The 20407-nt window shown below is 35.9% G+C and overlaps 1 protein-coding gene across 3 annotated transcripts in view; it reads right to left on the bottom strand.

Annotated features, from left to right (window-relative positions):
* MAP3K21 (mitogen-activated protein kinase kinase kinase 21) overlaps positions 1-20407 on the bottom strand; it is a 40373-nt gene that overhangs the window by 12600 nt on the left and 7366 nt on the right. For all 3 annotated transcript variants that reach the window (XM_057368444.1, XM_057368445.1, XM_057368446.1), the window contains exons 2-4: positions 9999-10179; positions 5001-5149; positions 4074-4249 (exon numbers count right to left, since the gene is read on the bottom strand). In XM_057368444.1, the coding sequence (XP_057224427.1) occupies positions 4074-4249; positions 5001-5149; positions 9999-10179 (506 nt within the window). The remainder of the gene's footprint in view (positions 1-4073; positions 4250-5000; positions 5150-9998; positions 10180-20407) is intronic.

Raw genomic sequence — 20407 nt, 5'->3', positions numbered from 1 at the left:
GATGCACTATATGCATGCAATATGCACATACAATCTTCTGATAGTCCTCTGTTCTTAATAAACCAAGATTCTTATTCAGAATCATGCATTATACAGATTTCCTTTTAACCATTTAATTTGACTCCCTTTAGTAAAAGCAGGTAAACAGTGGCAATGGGGACAAACACATGCAATCAGATATTATCAACTAACAGCCCAGCAGAAAATGCACTTAAAAGTATTTCACRTGACAAGAAACTCTTGCATAGCACRAGGGCTGCCCTTGGATAGTTCCTACACTTTAACATAAAGCTAAAGACCTGACGAACACACAAATTATTGTCTTTATCTTAAATTCTCTAACCTTTCCTGTTTTTCAGCCATGTATTAAATAGCACTTTCCTATCTAGAAAAGCAATCAGTATTACACTGAATGTGAATTAGTGCAATAGGATAAACTAAGTCATAAGACAGAAGACAGCTATTTCTTAATTAAAATCTAGCAGGTATCTGTAACAAACAGCTACTAACCACTGAATTACAGGATAGACTCCCCAGCCACCACTCTAAGAAGAGTTGTTCTTCTTTTATTCTTTTTTGTTTTAATTTTGGAAAAGGAAAAGCTTTAGTAAGGAAGTTAGTTAATTTTTCAGAGTAAATGAATACCCAAGGCTAAACAGCTGTAAGCCTAACATCTTAAAATGGTCTTAATCTTTAATGTGCAAAATCTGTTAAAATACATCTGAAATTTGAGACCTCCCCCTCRTTTCAGACCTTCCTTCACAGTATGGGGCATACTACATAGGAAATAGACTTGCACAGAACATTTATAGTCTATATTGCTAATAACACTGTACTGAAAGCACAGGAAAAGGTGAACTACATGTGATTCATATTGTATATGTTTCTCACAACATATTTTTTTCATATGATTGTATAAATTCCACCTGGACTGAAATTGAGTTCAACTCATTTGAAATAAAATTATGCTAGAACTTCAGGGTATCTAAGAACTTTATTTCTATTTAAAATTAATTAATTTTATCACAATTTTATGAYTCTGATGTTGCTTGGTTTTGTTTGTTTTATTCTGATTTCAGAGCAGACTGCCTACTTCTGCTCATTGGTTTCCAGCAATGTTGTATGTCAGAAGAGTTTCTTATTTCATACAGTGAAAGCAAAAATCCAACTCTTCCTTTTTTAACTCCTACTTTGCTTTGAATAAATTACKTCTTGAACTATAGTACTTCAGTGTTTTCAAATGAGGCGCTATTCAAATGTTCTTGCCAAAAAGACTATGKATGTCAAAGGACAGGTTGGCACTGATGCAAACTGGTTCAATGAGAAGGGTCTGTTCTTCATGAAGATTTGTTTTTTTACAGCTTTAGCATAAATACACTGTTTATCATGGGTTTAAAATTTAATTGAAACGACTGACAAATTTCATATGGTATACTAATTTTGAGTGAGCTTGTGTTAGCATAATATTGGAAACAAATGTTTATTCTAACATAGAGCGTTTTGCTTCAGGCAATTCTGCCCCTTGGAAATTCAGAGAAACCTGTCTTCATGCCCGCAAGTAAGGCTTTGAGTTGTGTTCTTCTGTTTTCTTTTGTTTTGTTTTTTTTAAGATGTTTAATAACTTAAAGACTCCGGTAAATCCTCCTGTCCACTCAAAACACAACTACCTAAAACAAGGGCTGAACACAGAAGCTGCATAAATTCAGATTTAGAAAAAATGTACTTTAGTGAAAAATAGGAAAGATTCTTATAACTGCATTARTACAGTAGCAAAGGCACATTAGGAGACACTTGATTTTCCATCTTTCACAGTCCTCAAATCCAAGTTCCATGAAGCTCAGTAACTAGGCAAAAATTGAGGGCCAGTAAGTACTGAAATGGCAGTCTAGAAAATGTTTTTCTTCAATGAGAAATTAAGTATTTACTCTTTTCCAAATAAACTAATTAAAAACAGACTTAGTGCAATTAGTTATGYAATGTTTCCACACTGCTCTACAATTAAAATACCCATTGTAAGAAAGCTTGGAAAGAATTCTGTATTTAAGTTGCTCAAGAACATTTGTCAAAATAAGATTATGATCTTCTCTTCGAGTAGGCGTCACCATCACTCATTAGCAGCAAGCCCTTGAGGAAATTGCTCCAGCTACAGAAGTTCCTCTTTTACCAGAGGAATGAGGCTCCATGCAGAGGATTTATTATTATTATTATTATTATTATTATTATTATTATTATTATTATTATTATTATTATTATTATTATTATTATTATTGAAATACTTTACAGACATTACTTTCTCTCTAGTAGCTGACAGCAAAATTGATAGTATGCCAAATCAAAAAACTTTGCATATCTGAAAACCTTGTGTAAGTCAAAGTTAGGTGTTTTCATTCTTAGAGAAGTATACCTCATTAGGGTAGATGCCTCTGGAGATGCASTTGCTTTGGCATATATAAAGTAAATTTCATTTTAACTTTCCCCCTCCTAATTGAACTTAAATCACTTTGGCACCAAAAAGATTACTCTTCCCACAAATATCTTTACTGTCTTATTTAATTCTAAACCTGATTTAGTCAGATTTTTCTTGGATAGGAAATAGACTAATGCCTACAGAAAAAAAAAATTAAACAGAAAACCTCAACAGGAAGGCCTGTTACAATTGCTCCTACAGTAAAAAGAGGAAAATGGCTGGCTGAGCAGTTGCTGGAGGGGCCAAAAACAGAGTTACGCTCTATGGCAGGTTGAGGCAAGTGAACACAGTAGCTGGTAACCCATGGCAAGTAAAAAAGGAAGCTTCTACTCTCTGTAAAGGGACTATAACTCAACTGCAAAGGAAGAGATCTGACAGCTACTGAGGCACACAGTTCAGCTCTAGCACACTGTATGCCTGCTAYAGGCGGAACAGACTACACAGACAATACTTATCTGGCTCTGTGAAGCAAAATGGAAGAGGTAAATGCAGAAGGTAGAAGAAACTGTAGATGGGAAGTATGTAATGGTCCTGCAATCTTATGGGTAATCAATAAATTCTAATACCACTATACTGATGTTACAGTACACATTGTAAGGCCACACCCAAAACTAGCCAAAAGTCCACATAGTGCTATTGGATGACAAAAAAAGGACGAAGGCTACAAACAGCGACTTGCAAGTAAGAGTATAGTTCTTGCTTTAGTCAAAGTTAGTGACTACACCTTCCATAGTTTCTTTACAAGTCAATGTCTCTTAATTAYTGTTTTCTTTATTGTCTATTATTGCTTCATGAAAAATCACATCAAATATATACTGGGCAATACGATACTGCAAGAAACATCTGAAAAAAAGGAATCTGTGTTTTCTAGAAGCATTTCTAAAAGGGACTCAAGAGGATACCCAGCCTATTTCAACTGTTACATTTATCAAGTTGTCTAAAGGTAAAATATAAAACTCAGGGTGATTAAAACCAAGTTGAAGTAAGTAAAAGAGAAGACAAAGAGACCTGACAGTGAATACTTATTTAGTACAAACATCAGAGTATAGAAAGAAGATCAGTGGCAGAAATCTGAATAATACACAAGAGAAACTGGATTTACTGATTCATGTGTAAGAGTTTGACCTTATTAATAACTTTATCATTAATAATATATCTCACACTGCAACACTAAAAGGCATCCATATGATCAGTCTGTTCAGCAAGAAGAAAGATATTTCTTTCCATTTTTGGAAAAGAAGCCATGGGATACAGTCATATAATGGGATGAAAGGCTTTTCATTCTCACAGCTGAGGAGAATGTCCAAAAGTAGCTGAAAGTTTGCAGTTATTAAGATTAACTAAGGCATAAAATCAATTTAAGTGATATTTTTTTCTTGTATGTTTGTACGTAACACATTTAAGAGAAGAGCCTAGAATGCCACATTTACAGATCTACAACCTGCTTTCTCTGGGGAGACAGGTGAGGATATCTTTCAACTGTCCATATATTTGCATGAGTACATCAGTAAGCAGCAATTCAAAAGTCCAAGACTGCTGTGTCACACAAACATACATACACACATACCCTTCCTTCACTGCCATACAATTGCAAAAATAAACTTACTTTTTCCTTGGTCCTCAATTCATTAAATATCTGCTGAATTTCCAATTTCCAGTCATCTTGCATGGAATGGAAAGATTCTTGAGGCATTTCWGTCATAACTGCTCCTTCAATGGCAGTAAGCTGCTCAAGAATTAAGGCAAACGATGGTCGGATATGAGGGTCCTGCTCCCAGCATTCTAGAATTTATTGAAATCCCATCAGTTTTTAACAGCACATAGAAATTTCTCAGAACTATGTGAATTTCAACTTATTTGCTACTGCATTTCAAGTTCTAGTGTGTTCTCCTTATCTGCAAGACTTCCCTAGTCCTGTGTCAATTTACAGAGCTTACATCTACCTGCTTGTATTCAGAGGATTGCTTTTGTATGAGTATTAAATTCTTTTTCGTGTCTACCTTTAGCATCTGAAATAGCAAAACTAGCAATATTGTCCAGAGGGGATCCATAAAAAAGAGAGAAAAAAATTACGAAACACAAGGAAATAGCCATTAGCAAGCAATGTTTATTTCTCTATAAAGTATTTCCAAACCATTTTTGACACCCAAAGAGAAACATGAAGAAAAATGGCATTTGCAATTATTCCTCTTGGGATTTTAATCTTATCTCATACTAATCTGTAGTATAATCCTGTAACTTATGAAAATTAATGCAATTTCAGTACAAAACAAATTCTGTGGAATCAGAGCAAAAATTCTGCTTTTGCCACTGAAGAACTTCAATGCAACATAGTAACACTGTATGACTCCCTCAGAAACACACCCAACTCTAACACCAGATCGTTGTGTAAAGAAAAACTAAATCCTTGATACACAGCACATTACCAAATGAGGTACAYAGCACACTATCAAATTATTTTGCAACCCCATGATTATTACATACCCCCAAAAACATAACTATTTAAATACATAGGAAGAAACAACATGGATACCTTTCATTAGTTTTGCAAATGGTTCAGGGCAGGTGGATGGAATGGGCAAAGTAAGCTTATTGACAGCAACTCCATAAGCCACAGCGAGGCCATCAATGCCACGGTAAGGAACTTCTCCTGTAAGCAGTTCCCACAGCAACACTCCATAACTACAAAAGGTAATTTTTTTAACAGTTATTTTCTGAGAAAGAAACAACAAGAACACAAGAAACACAAGAACAAACAAGTATCTGTCCAACCACATACTAAATTTCACCACAATTTCCCAGTCAATGGTGAATGCCTTTAATACAGCTCTACTTCTGTCACTGTGCACCTTTCCACTTACAGTGATTAAGCAAATTTGATGTATGTGACTTTAAGACTGCACACCTATTCAAAATTTAAGTCTGAAGCTATTTCTATAGAAATGCTAGTTTCACACAAATCCGACTTACAATAGAAAGTCTGAATGACAGGAAAACAAGCAACATTCCTCCCACCAAAAAACAAACAAACAATAAAAAGAAATCCTCAGCAGAGCATTCATTTCCCTTTCCAAATATTTCACAACAATTTACCTAGATGGACATACTTGTTTTTTTTTTTTGCTTGTTTTTTTTTAATAATACAGAAAATTCTCAGCTTTATCTGGAAGTCTGCATTTCTAATCCCCTCATTATATCTAAAGGCCAGTTAACTTATCTTCCCACTGAAGATGCAACAAATTGAGAAATTATTTCACGCACACGCAACTGATTTCTCCATACTAGAAAAAAAAAACCCACAAAATCCAAACAAAACAACATTGTTCCCAGTGAAAGGTGGTAGCATGAAGAGATCTTTCCTGTGTCAGGCAGAGAAATCAAGCATCACAGGAATTCCTACTGTAGTAACAATAACTGCAAGAATTTCTGTAATGCTCTCCATTCAAAGAAGAGCTGCATGTTGCTTTTACCTTCTTTGGGCATGTATACCCAATCCTTGGCTTGTTCAAATGACCCAAGCCCCTAAAAAGGGCTGGGACAGCACACTGCCTGCTGTTCCTCTGGAGCTCCTATTCTACCACTGCTGGAATGGACAGCTTTCACAGTCATTTTTGTGGAAGCGGGAATTATTCCTTTCAGAAAGTAAGCCTTAAGTGGACTTTATGACTGCATTTGATTTTTTGTTCCTCCCCTCATCTCCCACACCCACTTCACTTCTCTTCCTGCCAGGGAACCACTACCTGTGGAACAAGATACAAAGCACAACCTATTGCTGCTTTTGAATAGTGAAGTGAGCAGGCAATGGAAAAAAAAACAGAATACAAACTATTGCTCTTGCTCCTTCTCTCCAGAGGTGCAAAGAAACCACCTGMAAGCTTTGCAGGACTAGACTGAACTCTCCAACATGAGGAGAAATGCATTCTGCACTGGAGAAATAAAGGCTATGCACCTCTTAATACTAGAAATGACACCTCAAGTGGAGCAGATGTCTCAGGGAGAAGAACACACATCAGTTAAGTTGTTCTGTCACTGTTTAATGAGAAAAAGCCAGCATTATACAAGACCTTACAACATCTCTTTAATAAATAATAAAACAGCAAACTGCACCATATCAGCACAAATATCAGCAGTACTTTGTTATCTATGGTCTGAGAATTTTTGCATTGCATATAATCTTACAAAACTAATGAATTTACAGTGCTAATACGTCATCAAAAGCTGAGGAAAACAGTCTGTGCATGCTGCCAAAAGAAAAAGGAATAAAAAAAGTCTTGGGCTTCTTAATAATTTCACCCTGATTTTTCTGGTCTAATCTCTGCCCTTGCTTGTATACTCAAAGAAAGTTAAAACAATGAATTCAAATTTGTTTTAAAGCAGTGGTATTCTGACCATAATGAATATAACACTTCCTGCAGTACATACATATTTTATGCCTGATGGAGGAATTCTCCTGTACAGCTCATCTGTGTCCTTGGAGAAGGTGTAAAAAAATCTCTCAGCAAGCAAGTGYTCTAAATTCAAGGAATTCCCTTGTTCAGACCCTTCTAAATGTATTTTAGCATTAACTCTGAAGTTAAGCAAAACATTAAAWTTAACTAAAAAGAAGTCACCTCTTACAAAAAGTTGTGTCACACTGTTAGCTTTAGTTGTATTTACAATTCAAGCCTTTAATCTAAAGAGAGTTCTCAAGAGTGCCAAGAAGGTGGCTGTAAAGTTTTAAACAGACCAACACAGTAACAGCCTTTTAATGAAAGCAGTCTTAATATCAAGTATCAAGAGCCAGCACTATGGGGGAAAAGCTGCAAAAAGGAAGCCTAAAGACATTATGGTGGAGTTTTTGGGAGGTACTAATCCATCATTATCTAGGAAAACARCTACCTATTAACTCTTCCATCTACACAAGTAGCTACTTTGTGTATTCCATTTCACCAGGTCACATACAATTGTCCCATGCATACAGAGCTTATAAGAAAGAGCTTTCTTTTGAAGAGCAAAAGCCATGTCCCTTTCTGTCTTCAGCAAAAGGCCAAAACCACAGGTATGTCTTTGAAATATACATTTTAAAACCACAGAAACTAATACACTTCCAAAAATACGTTTTGTCATTACTAAAATTATTTTCCTGCAATCAAATATGGTTTAAGTCTTACTATATCTCACCAGTGAACASTTGCTGGTTTTAGATATTTTAGAAGCTGAAAATTTGAAGGTAAAGTTCTCATTTTACAATTCATCTTCTAGAGCAGAGGTTACTATGCACTGCTGCATGGATCACTTTAAATTTATACTAATGTGCCAGACAAAAGCAACTGCTGATTCTGCTGTACAGTAAATGCTTCCTTGGCTTTGCCAAGGGCATGTACAACCAAGACACATGCTACTGTAAAGATGACTGCTGAAGCACACCATCAGCACTTGGAAATCTGCAGGCATATTTGCTCCTTCAGGCTCCACACAAAACCAAGACTGACACACTACTCAGAAATGTGTAATGATCAATGGAAGGGTAGGGCTGGAAGAGAAGAACTCTTGTTTGGGAATTTGAAAGCATGTGCCAAAGTAAAATAAATACAGTAGTTAAAGCTCTGGTTTGGAAAGCAAAAGGATACACGTGCAGGGCCTAGAAAGCACTGTTCTGCTGTCTAGGATGACACCTGAGAACATAAAGCCTGGAAGGCTCGCATGAAAATACTCCCACARCATTTCCAAGCACTGGCAGACTCTGGAAGACTAGCTGAAAGTGTTAGCTGCCTCAACTTGAGCAGCATCAACTGCTCTTTTTCTTCCTAATAAAAAGTCTGCAAATTTCACTCGGACCTTCAGCACTCAGTATGTGTAAATGATGCTTAGAATTTTGCTGAAACATACTGCGTTCTTGTCTTAAAGAGACCCACATACTTATATTGGTAACCGGAATGCTTTTGAAAACAAAAACCACTGCTGTAACCAGGGTATTTATTTGCTTTTCTTTTMAAGAAAGAGTAAAGATAAGCAACAGAATAGATCAAGGTGCAGTGAGCAGAAAATGTTTAGAAGCTAAGAAGGTCTAAACTATACTGCAAAATACAGCCTTTCTACTTAAAAACCTCTCCTGTTAGACTTCCATCATTTAACTAAATACTTACATTTTTACAAGAGAGGCGTGCAGAAGAGAAGGCGAAGAAGAGAAATACTGTAGGTTCCAAAAATGTAAACTAATGTTGCAGCAGAATATAAAATAATTGCACCAAAGCATACCCCCTCAGATACCTAAAATCACAGCAACAAGACTGGACAGGACCTGTAATTAAGCATGGAATACAGCTGATTAGGGAAACGCCTACACCCAACCTCCACCCCACAACAGAAAAAATAATTAAAGAAAAAAGTAAGAAAGAATGGGAAAAAGAATGGAAAAAAAAGAGGCCAAAGATATATCCCAACTGGGCATAAACTGAGACTGATGCAAATAAAATTGGTTCCAGAAAGAAGACAAATGAGTGTCACAAAACAGCAGTGCAAATACAAAATTATCCTGAGAATACCAGAAGTATTACCTCATGCTGTAGAATATCATGCATCTAAGCAAAATAGGACCCTATTTAAGAATTACACAATACAGAACATGTATAAAGCGGCAGGAGAAAATAGATTAAAGTCCTACCCTCCTTCCCCAAAYAGCTATCTTGGACCCTTCAGAGAAAACCTACCAAAAAGAAAGGAAATGTAGACTGTTCAAGGTGAGGCACAGCAGCTTTTAGAGCCTATTGTGCAATCACTGCTTTTCTGCACTTACAAAACAGAAATAAAATAAAACTAAAGTTTAAGTTACCTTTCTACAGTTCATGAATCCCACATTACACCACTCAAAAATAGCATCAGTAGTGAGAGCCATATTATTTATATTATCCACAATAGTATCTTTAACAAGAAATTCACAAATTTAACATAGCGTGTTTCCCACCTTTAAAATCAGAGAGCAAGTTAAAACAATTTTGTGCTGAATACACTCTCCTTACTCCAGCTACTGGAAGAAGAATTCCTATAAATGTAGAAGCTTAAACCTAGTATTAACTTTTACACACAATCACATTGCAAATTCCTAAAAACAGTACCAATTCAAGTTAATATTTGGCAAAGTTCTGGTTTGTACCTTATTTTTRCTTATCAGACATACAAGATAATATTTGGTTGGTCCCATTTTTTAAGGAGATTAMGAGTTTCAGATATCTGATATAAAACACACCTACCAAAATTAGATCAATCATACATGAATGTATCAAGAGCAACAAATATTTTAAAGGCTTCTCTTAATGAGTTTGCTTTAAAAAAAAAATGTTTATTTACCCTCTTCCTCCTCCCATTTGGAAGTAATGGATAATAAAAGGTATAACACATGAAGTAGATACTGAAAAATCTGTTTGTTTCTTAGAAGAGCTAAACTTGCCATATGTTGAGACAATAACCTAGCAAACTACCACCAAAAAAAAATTCTATCAAAAACCTCAACACAGTTCCACCAAACATGGTCTTCAGCACATAAACTTCTTACCTCCAAATATCACTTCCTTTAGAAAACATGGAGGACTTGATAACTTCTGGAGCCATCCATGCGTAAGTCCCTGCTGCACTCATTTTGGTTGTTCTGTGCCACTCTCTAGCCAGACCAAAGTCTGTAATCTTCAGAGTTTTATTACAAATGTCATCATGTTCCATCTTCTCTAGCAATAAAACTGCAAAAGATGGAGTTCGTAAATTAATACACTGGAAAAAAAAAACATTCCTATTACTAATTTCACATACAACTTGTACTGAACAGATAATTGTATACTTTCAGGGTTGTGAAAATATTATTGCAATTTTCATAAGCATGAAAATTTTTTTTTATAATTTTAAGCTATTCYAAGCTATAAAACCAAGAAATATCTACAGTGTCATGAATTCTTTATGCAACTGTGCGAGCCTATATTAAACTAGCACAAGAAATATACTGGACATGTAAAGTAAACCATATAATTTAACAAAGCCCAAAATCCTAATATCCCAGATGCTGATGGACTGTCAGAGAATTATACACCTTGCAACAAGATTCTGAAATAATAAAAACAGAAGCAATAGTAAATCAAGAACAAATACTAAGAATTCTTTTAAAAAGGCTTCTAAAACAAAGCAGGATATATTATGTCACCGTGTAAAATCCATCTTTAATACTGCACCCAATCCTGGCCCCTACTCATCTCATTATGTAACTGAACTGAAAGAGGCATGAAAGACACAAGTGAGATGCTCAAAACAACCACAGCTACAAGGAATGATTAACAGACAAGGAGCCTTCCCCTAGGAAAAGAAACATTTGCAAAAAAAAATCTATATAACAGTGCCTTGTTAATGAAGAAAACTGTAGGTAATAATTTTTCATAGAYGACATTGGGTAAAATTGGCAGATGAGAATCATATATGGATCAGTCGTTCACACAACACATAGGCAAACTTTGTAATTCTTGGTATAGTATGTGAATACTATAATTTAACATAGATTTTAAAAGCATCTACACAGATCTACAGAATTTGCAATGATACAAAGATGTAAATTCACAAAAGTCAACTCGATATAGGGAATTTATAAAAAAAAAGTTAGTTTATGTTCAAGAGATCCCTGGGCCACAAATCAGAACAAAGTTGTGAAACTACATACCAGGGGAATTAGCTTGCCTTGGGAGTCCCCAAATGGCAACAGGCCATTGGACTTGGACCCAGTCCCTGTTATGTTAATATACACTGCATCTTCACAAATGTTAGAGTAAGTTATACTTTCTTTGCTGTTGCACCCTACAGCGTTTGACTTGTTCATGAGACAACCTCATTGGCAGAGTTGCAGTACCTCTTCAGGAAACACTGTYACAAGACGCCAACTGGGTTACTGTGTTACAGCTCACAAGGAGGGAGACAGCAGATGGAAAGGAATCATTTCAACACAAYGTAATTTTAATTCCATATTCAGTTCCTCTGTCACTGCTTGTGATAGCAACTGTTAGTTTTAACCTCCTGTTAAATGATCTCCTGGGATAAAGACCAAATATTAAACTACATGTAAGAAGAATCATAAGCATATATTTTCTACCCGTATGCACAGCAAAATACAGCATAGGAAACCCATTTGTAAAAAAGTAGATGAAGAATTACCCTACCTTACAGAGGAAAAATTGATGACCTTGCACTTTCAATTGAAAGAACTAATTTTTACTGGTACAGATTAACAACTCTTACAAATATTTCAAAAATTACATCAAATCCAGATAAAAGGAAAAGAATCCACATTCCATTTTCACTAAGCTTCTTAGCAGAAGAAATGAAGGTACAGACAAACCGAGAGCTCACCAATGAGAGCCACCAGAACAGGTTAAATTCCTGCAACATTTTTATACTTTTATACTTGAATCAAAGACCTATTGTTTGCTATTCCATTTCAAACATGTTCAGCAGAATTCCTAACATTCCTTGTCAGTCAGTGTGACCGAAACCAAAAACAGTCAGTCTTGCAAAAGGTAATAACTGGCATGTGACCAAGTTTCATCCTACAAAGGGACAACATTTCTTACCAGTTCAAACTTCCCTTTCCGGCCGGTAGCCAGGCAAACAACACTATACACACATTACTTTGCAGCAGGGCAGTAAAAATGCTCAGCATAGCTGAGTAGCACTCTGTAAGTGCTTACCTTGGAGTAGCCTAGCAACCTTTACTATAGCATCCTTCTGCCTCTTCCACAACTTCCTGGCCCTTGCMGGCTGCTAACCTGGGAGAAGTCATTTTACAATCTCCAGTTTGCCCTGTTTACTCAGCACCCCCTTGCTTCTTACTCAAATTCTTTAAATTCCCTTTTCTGGCTCCAATACATATGTGATGTTAAGTTGGGCAAAAGCCAGTTTGGCTCTTTTGGGTTTACTTTAATATTTTTCAGACTTTTAATATTCCACAAAGAATAAAATTCAAAGTTATGTTAACAATTTGCTCCTGGCAAGCACAGCCCAAAATATTTAGATGTACAAAGACTATTTGAAAACAAAGCCCACCAAAACCCACAAATTAGATTAGGTATGCAGAAATGAAGGAAAATCCTATGTCCTTACTTATTTACATGTAATTAGGACATACGATAAAGATACTTATGTAATACCTTATTTAATTTTATGTGAGCAAAACCAGATACTATATTTCTGAATGATTCAGAATCRAAGGAGAATAAGTTTGGTGCAAGAAAAGTACTTTGCATCAAACTAATGTAAAACTTCACTTTTGATTGTTACCCAAACATTCCATATACTACAGCCAGAAATAAAAAAAATGACTAAGTAGTTTGAAGTTGCTTATGATTTCTACCAGCAACACCATTTTCAAGTCAATTCTGGGTTAGTACATGTCTCTTTGTGACTCTACCTTTCTGCAATGAGATCAAGGAGAAAGCAAATTTAATATCATCATAGAGCACAGGCTTGGGTGCTTGGCACTGTTTGAATATAAGAGATGCATGCCCAAGAAACATTTACAACTGGGGAACAAAGAGATATTATTGTCTGTTATTTTCAATAATTTCTGGAATATAAATCAACAAGTTAAAAATAAAATCCAGRTAAGTTAGAGAGAAAAATTAAAACCTACAAATGAGTTTATGCTGTAAACTGGTATCAAAAGTGGTAGATATGGTATGATAGAATCACAAARGTTGGAAAAAAATCTCCAAGATCATCAAGTCCAACCTTTGAACAAACAGCACCATGTCAACTAAACCACAGCACTAAGTGTCACATCCAGTCATTCTGGAACATTTGAAGAGATGGCRACTCCACCACCTGCCTGGGCAGGCCATTCCATTGCTTGATAACCCTTTCCATGAAGAAATTCTTCATGATGTTTAACCAGAATCTCTCCAGCTGCAGCTTGTGCAGGTGTTTGTTGCCTGCCAGGAGAGCAACTCCCACCTCACTACAGCCTCCTTTCAGGCAGATGTAGTGATAATGGTCCCACTCAGCCTCCATTTCTCCAGRCTAAATAACCTCAGCTCCCTCTGCTGCTCCTCACAAGACTTGTGCTCCAGACCCTTCCCCAGCTCCATTCTCTGAACACTCTCCAGCATCTCAATGCCGTTCTTCTAGTGAGGGGCCCAGARCTGGACACAGCACTCGAAGTGTGGCCTCACCAGTGCCGAGTACAGGGGTACAATCGCTGCCCTGGTCCKGCTGGCCACACTATTGCTGATCCAGGCCAGGATGCCATTGGCTTTGTCGGCCACCTGGGCACACGCCGGCTCTCATTTGGCTGCTGTCTACCAAGTCCTTTGCTGTTGGGCTGCTTTCCAGTSACTCTGCCTCCAGCTTATAGCACTGCATGGGGCTGTTGTGACCCAAGTCACGACTCTGAAGAGCCAAGACACTTTTGATAGTGCAGCAAGCACACACGAGGATTCTAACAGCATCCATAACAAAGATCCTGCTATTTACCCACACAGCTGAACAAAACCTTCTACTCTTCGCCTGTCTAATTATCTAAAAAGAACTTAGAAATGCAAGTATTACTCACCCTAGTGCACTGAACTCATAGAATTATGAGATTCAGAGAATTATTAAATAATTCCGGTTAAAACAAATCTCAAAATGTCAAGCCCCCACTCAAAGAAGGGCTAATGTTGCAAAACTTGTAAACCTATGAAATGAATCCGTAATGTTACGCTTCTTTATGAGAGAAAAAAGTAAAAGATACCAGCATTAAAAACAGCAGAGGTATATTGACTCAAGTATACCTTTAATAAGGACAGTCATGAAGGACATCAAGAACATTACATCACAAATAGCTCACATCACACTAGTCCCATTTTGTCCCAACAGATGGTTTCTTAGAAAGCAATAAGATAGCAGACCTGAGCAGATGTACCTTTTAGGAAGTTCAATCTTAGAGACAGAAAAAGGGTTAATAAACTCATTTTATTAGAGACAAATTATCAGGCTAAAGAGGAATCATCAGTGGTGTTTACCAGGAAGCTGGTTTGTTTCACATGTTGATTGGTACAATAAAAATACAAGGGGCATTCCAAGAACTGATAGCACAGTAAGAAGGTATAGTATATAGAGAGAAATCAAGACAAAGGACTGAACACCTATTTAATARTTTAGATGTACTGAATTCAAACTATCTTCTATTGCTTAAACTTCAAAAAGAAACCATCCTGAAATACTCAAGTCCATTCTATCTCTCCTGTCGTCTTCATACTTTCTATTATATCCTCTTTATCTTACCTATTTTATAAGTACTAAAAATAAAACATTAAGCAACCTCATTTTCCCAAGTTAGTAATTTTCTACTAACCATTTCTTGCCACTTTAACTGCAATTTGCTAAATAGGTGACTATCATGGGTCAATTGCAAATATAAGCTATTTAAGTTACTACGATTATAGGTAAGAATGCCTACATATCCACTATATTTACCGCCACTGATAAAGTCATTCTTAGTGAATACTATAAAGGAAAGAAAAGATGGTATGCTATATAACTCTTYTTGCAAATAGAGATTGTCCAGACAATGCTGCTACTGTCTCTGCTACCCCCTGTACCCCTCTCCAACTGTTTGCAAGCAAATCTGGTTCCTGTTAATTCAGACAGGAATTTAAGTAAATCAACATRCAATAAAACCAGCAGGGTGACCCTGCACCTTTACCTGGGGGCTAGCAGGCAGAAAAAAACTTAATAAAATGTTGTGTATTCAGTAAATCAAACTCARTACCTTGTCCATATTAAGAGACCCACCTCCATTATTTGGAACTGTTATTTGGTTCTGATTGTAACTGGAAATCAGAATTTCAATATTTCTTATAGAAGCCATGTCCTGGTTTTAGACTGTAGATTAAGTCTCACTGTGAAAAAATTAAGTGTGTGAACCACAAATTAATTATCACAGTGAAAACATGAACTATCAGAACTTCTCTGCATGTACAAAAGATGATTCTTTTGCCTATACAGCACTGCTTCTTAAATACCTCCCTTTTTTCCTGTGGGCTCTCAGGATGAGTTCTGCTATCTCTGTAACTAGTATCTGTCAGATTGTGATTGTCTGACTGGATTAAGTTCAGAGGTCATCATCAGCAAATGAATTTCATCCTTTAAACACCCATACACTAGAGACTTTTTTATTCCATGGACAGTGTATCCTCTATTATCTATGTCCCTTTACAGCAGGCATATAACCAGCTCTTAATTTTCACACTTAACTGAAAGGAACAGTTTGTTCTTAAGTGTATTTGTCTAAAATCATCCAGCTTAAAAAAACCAAAACAACCTAACAAAAAAAAGGTATCTCACAGGAGCCAACATACATTTAAAAAAAAATCCTGAACAAAGTGTTCCCAATTGGAAAGCCAAAACAAGACATGACTTGACACAAAAASTCCTTGACCTCATGAATTGACAAACAGACACAAACTTTGTAAGAAAAGCACATCCATAATGGGACATGTGGCACAAGAAAAGCACTAAASAATGAGAATGACTGGGAGTCACCTGCCTGGAGAAAATGTCTGGAGAAGGAAAGAGAGGAAAAGGGACGAGATTTCAATAGTTTCAACACACCTTGCATCATCATTTTTTGCTTCCCCTTCACTTCTTTAATAACTGTTATTAAAACAACTTTGGACAAATGGAAACTTGAGAGAAAGAAGCAGTTTTAACAAGTTATTGGCACAGACTACAGATACAGCAAGTTACTTTGCTGCATGCCATTTTTGCTTCACTTGCTCTTCAGATAGGTCTGTAATGCAAAACAGAAACTTCTATTGTTCTGTAATAGGAAGTACTAGAGGTAACATGCATTTATAATTAGATATTCAAATAATCCTAATTTAAACACTAGATCAGCAGTAAATTCTGAAAAATCTAGGATTTGGATATTGTATTAGTAAAAAATCAAAAGCATACTGGACACTACACATTTTCAAGTTCTCTTTAATAAAACAGTAAACTTTACTCTGCTATTTAAATACTACATTTAAGTGAAATTACCCCATTAAAGCAATTCCTCCATAATTTTACAATTACATGACAATCAATCAACACTGAAACTTAGCTTTAAAACTCAAAAAACTCAGGTGCATGGTATCTACCAGGAACCTGCCTACTTATTTGAAACAGCAATTACTTTCAAATTCTTTCTTTGCTTGCTATTTTTAAAAGACAGCTCTAAAAAAAACCAGACCCCAAAACCGAAACAAAAACCAGTGGCCAAAATGGAGGCAGATGACAAGGATAACAGTTAGGTGGTGAATTCCTAAGATATTCTAGTTTCAAACTCTGCAGAATAAAGTGACTGTGAATCCATTCCTTAAAGAACACCATCTTTGTTAGGAAAATTGATTTATTTTTTTAAGGAATTCATCCTATTCCTAAGAAAACCAAAATATTAGATAAACTAAAGCTATTATGTTCAAACTGCATAAAAGGTCTTAGTCAACATATAATACATCAGGTACAGTTTCCTCCAAGAGAAACTTTGAGAAAACATAAATTTCTTCCCTAACCCAAATTTAAGACCTGGCCATTCCCTAAATCAATACAGAGTTCACCAAGCAATGAACAGAAGGTTTATWATCTTAAAAATGGCATCCAGGAGCAAGAGCTGACAGGTTACTTTACTTCAGAACCAACAATTTTACTTTTCTATCATTAGTCAAATCATGTTTTCAGTATTTAATCCCTAAATTTCATTCAAATTTYGCTTGGATTTATCGGGTTTTTCGAAGTAAATAGAAAATGACTCRATGCAGCTTGATATTTCAAGCTAATCAGAAGAATACACAGCTTCTGAGTACACGGAAGTATTTACATAGTTGGCATACTTTTCCTGATCATAACATTACACTCAGAAATTACAAACTTCCTTGTTGCTTTATTTTTTGCGATCTATCTCAAGGTGCATTTGGTGTGTTGAGATTAGAATATTTAATACAAAAAAGGACACATCAAAATTAAATAAGGTTTAATATATACATACCTAAAAAAAATTTAAAGATATTCTGCTTTTAAAGGTGACTTAACTAACAAAGCTGAAGTAAAGGTTGTAGGCCGATGTCATCACCAAGACAGTAAGAGCCTGCTGCCACTGAAATACTTAGCTTAACCTCCTCTTCCAGTTACAACCCCTCACTCTCACAGCTGTTTTTCCCCCAGACTGAATCCAGCAACTGGGTAGTCTTGGGAGACTCAACCAGCCAGACAGCTCAGCAGAAAATGAAGCCTGCAAATAAACCATTTTAGAGTTGTTTCCAGCTGGTTCTCTCCAGTGATTTAGCCCAGACCTACTGACCACACAGGCAGAGAGATGTGTAGATTCTGCTGACAGGTGGGAGAGGGCAGAAACCACCTGTAGGTGGATGGGGAAGCCTCCTCATCCAGCTATAGCTACTCAACAAAGCCACACATCACCTGTTGCAACAAGTGGGAAGTCAAGCAACATTTCAGAAATAGGTCAATCTTTTATATCTAGTTTTGTCAGAGATATAATGATAGGATCCCGCTTTGCTGCTTTTTTTTTTCATTTACAAAATCACCTTTGACTAAATTTAGTATTGAAAAGAACCCATTCAACAAACTGAAGACAAAACAAAATCCTGGATCCCTTTGAAGATGCCAACTGCTATGAAACCAAACAAATTCAGGTTGTAGATGCTCTGTCAGGTTTAGCCATTGAGTTCCCTTAGAATCTCATCAGTTAACATGAAACTCRTTTAATGTCATTTTTATGAGGAATTTTATTAGGCTACACTTTATRAAGAATTTTTAGGCTGTCAGTTTCTTTTATAAAGAATATTTGAAAGAGCCTCTCTGTTTAAAAAAAAAAAAAACAAACCAACAGCCTGTTTCAAAACAAAGTAGAAAAAGAATATTATTTTTGAGCCCACTTCTTTTTTCTTAAATATAAAACTTGGGAAGAAAAAAATCCCATCAAAATACATTCTGTGAGGAAGGATTCCTGCATTCCATCCTTGCAGTTTCTTCAGTAGCTGAGGAATAGCCTCTCAGGACTGTGCATTTACAGGAACTCTAATCTTCAACAGCAAAGCCAAAACACTTATTTGAAAAACTTGACAGTACAATCTTTCTCTTAAGAAGATAAAATGAAAGGTAAAACTACTTGTTTGTCTCAATAATTACTGTAACATTAAGCAATGAGTTTGAAAGTACCATTTTTTTTCCTTTCTACATAATACACGATGAAATAAAAGCAATTAGTTTCAGGAAGAACACAGGCACCTAATCCTAACAGAAAAACAAATCACAAAAATGCCTAAMTATTAAGTACTAAAATATAACCAGTTCCAAGGGTTAATTTGTCCCGTAATGAACCACAGCAATGAAGCATTTACTCCTACATTTTTGAGAGGGAGAGGGCTGACTTATCAGCTTCGAGTTAATAGCACACCTGCCAAAACACAGATTTTAGTCACTATGAAGAGAACAAAGCATAATTATGTAGCCAACATTGGCATGTCTAGGACTGATTTAACTGAGCTATGACCCCACACACATACATTAAAAAAAAAAAGGTTAAAGTTGGCAGAAAACTCCAAGAAGGAAGAATGCTTCTGCACTGGCATTACACAAATATGTAACTTTTGCAACTTATCTTATTTAACCCATTAATTTAATATGCAATAAGTGGGTCAAAATTTAAACATCCACTTATTTTCAGTGACTGAATTGAGGTAGGCTCTTAGTAACATGGTCAAGCAATGTAAAAATTATTAAATGTAGTTTTAAGAYGTCAATCCAGAAATGTACATTACACCAGTTATTTTTGTACTGACTATAGACAGCCAAGTCATTTGGTATTTATCTATTTATCTATTTGTATCTATCTATATATAATCCRTATTTACGGATTACTTCAATGCCCTAATTTTGTTTCTAATAAACAAAACAATCCCAAAGCACAAAAAAACCCTGCGTTTTTTAGAAGCATTATTACTGAAAGTCATTGAAATTAATTTCAATGCCTTAAATTTTAACAAATAATCAGAAATAAAATTCAAGGTCAGAAATTACCCTATGCTGCAAACACTCCTTGCAATGTTTATCATACAAGGTCAGCCTGTTTCAGAACTTGAAACACTGAAGCAAGTTTAGAAAAAAGTTCACACTCAGTGGAAAGAAAACTTACGGATTGCAAACAAAAAGCCATTCTCTTCTAAGGTCAAAGAAACCACAAAACAGCATTCAACATCCAAATACGGTTCAATGATGTGCTACTTCTCTATTCTTTGGAGGTTGCAGAACATAACTTTTTCRTGGAACTCTTAATATTTGCTAGGAGGGTCCAAAGACATGCCCTGTCCCTGCAGTTTCWATGGGGATGGGAGAATATTCTGTTCTAATGCTTGGATAACACTACCAATGACTAAATCGCAACCACACTTTGCAGTCTGTTTAAGAACAATATCTCATTTCACAAGTGTTATGGTCAGCAGTTAAACTTATTTTTCACTGTTTAGGGGAATGAACAAAATTGTATAAGTATTTTAACAGCTAATGAGAGGTGCGTAGCTGTTTCATTTTCCATTGACCTTTATGGAAATGGATTGCTTGCTCAGTGCAATTTTCAGAGGCAGAAGGGTATGTGAATGTATCCTTAGGGTATCAGCTTTTAAAAAAAACAATTTAGCCAAGTAATGTTTGAAGTCTTCTTCAATATACAAATATTACAAACACTCTCATTCAAAATCCTACACTTCAATTTATAATGCTACCCCAAAACAGAACTCTTCATCATCAAAACCAGTCAGCAAACATGACATACAGACGAGAATGTGACTCCCCACATTTTCCATGAAGAGGTCACCAGAAACCTTGGTGCATATGAATCTCCTGCAGAAACCTGCTAGGAATGAGTATAACAAAGCAGGAAAACAACAACAACAACAA

This window comes from Malurus melanocephalus, unplaced genomic scaffold (genome assembly GCF_030028575.1).
Source record: "Malurus melanocephalus ecotype Western Australia unplaced genomic scaffold, MMel_1.1 scaffold_92, whole genome shotgun sequence".
In the NCBI taxonomy this organism is placed as follows: domain Eukaryota; kingdom Metazoa; phylum Chordata; class Aves; order Passeriformes; family Maluridae; genus Malurus; species Malurus melanocephalus.
This window is presented reverse-complemented; position numbering and strand designations above follow the sequence as displayed.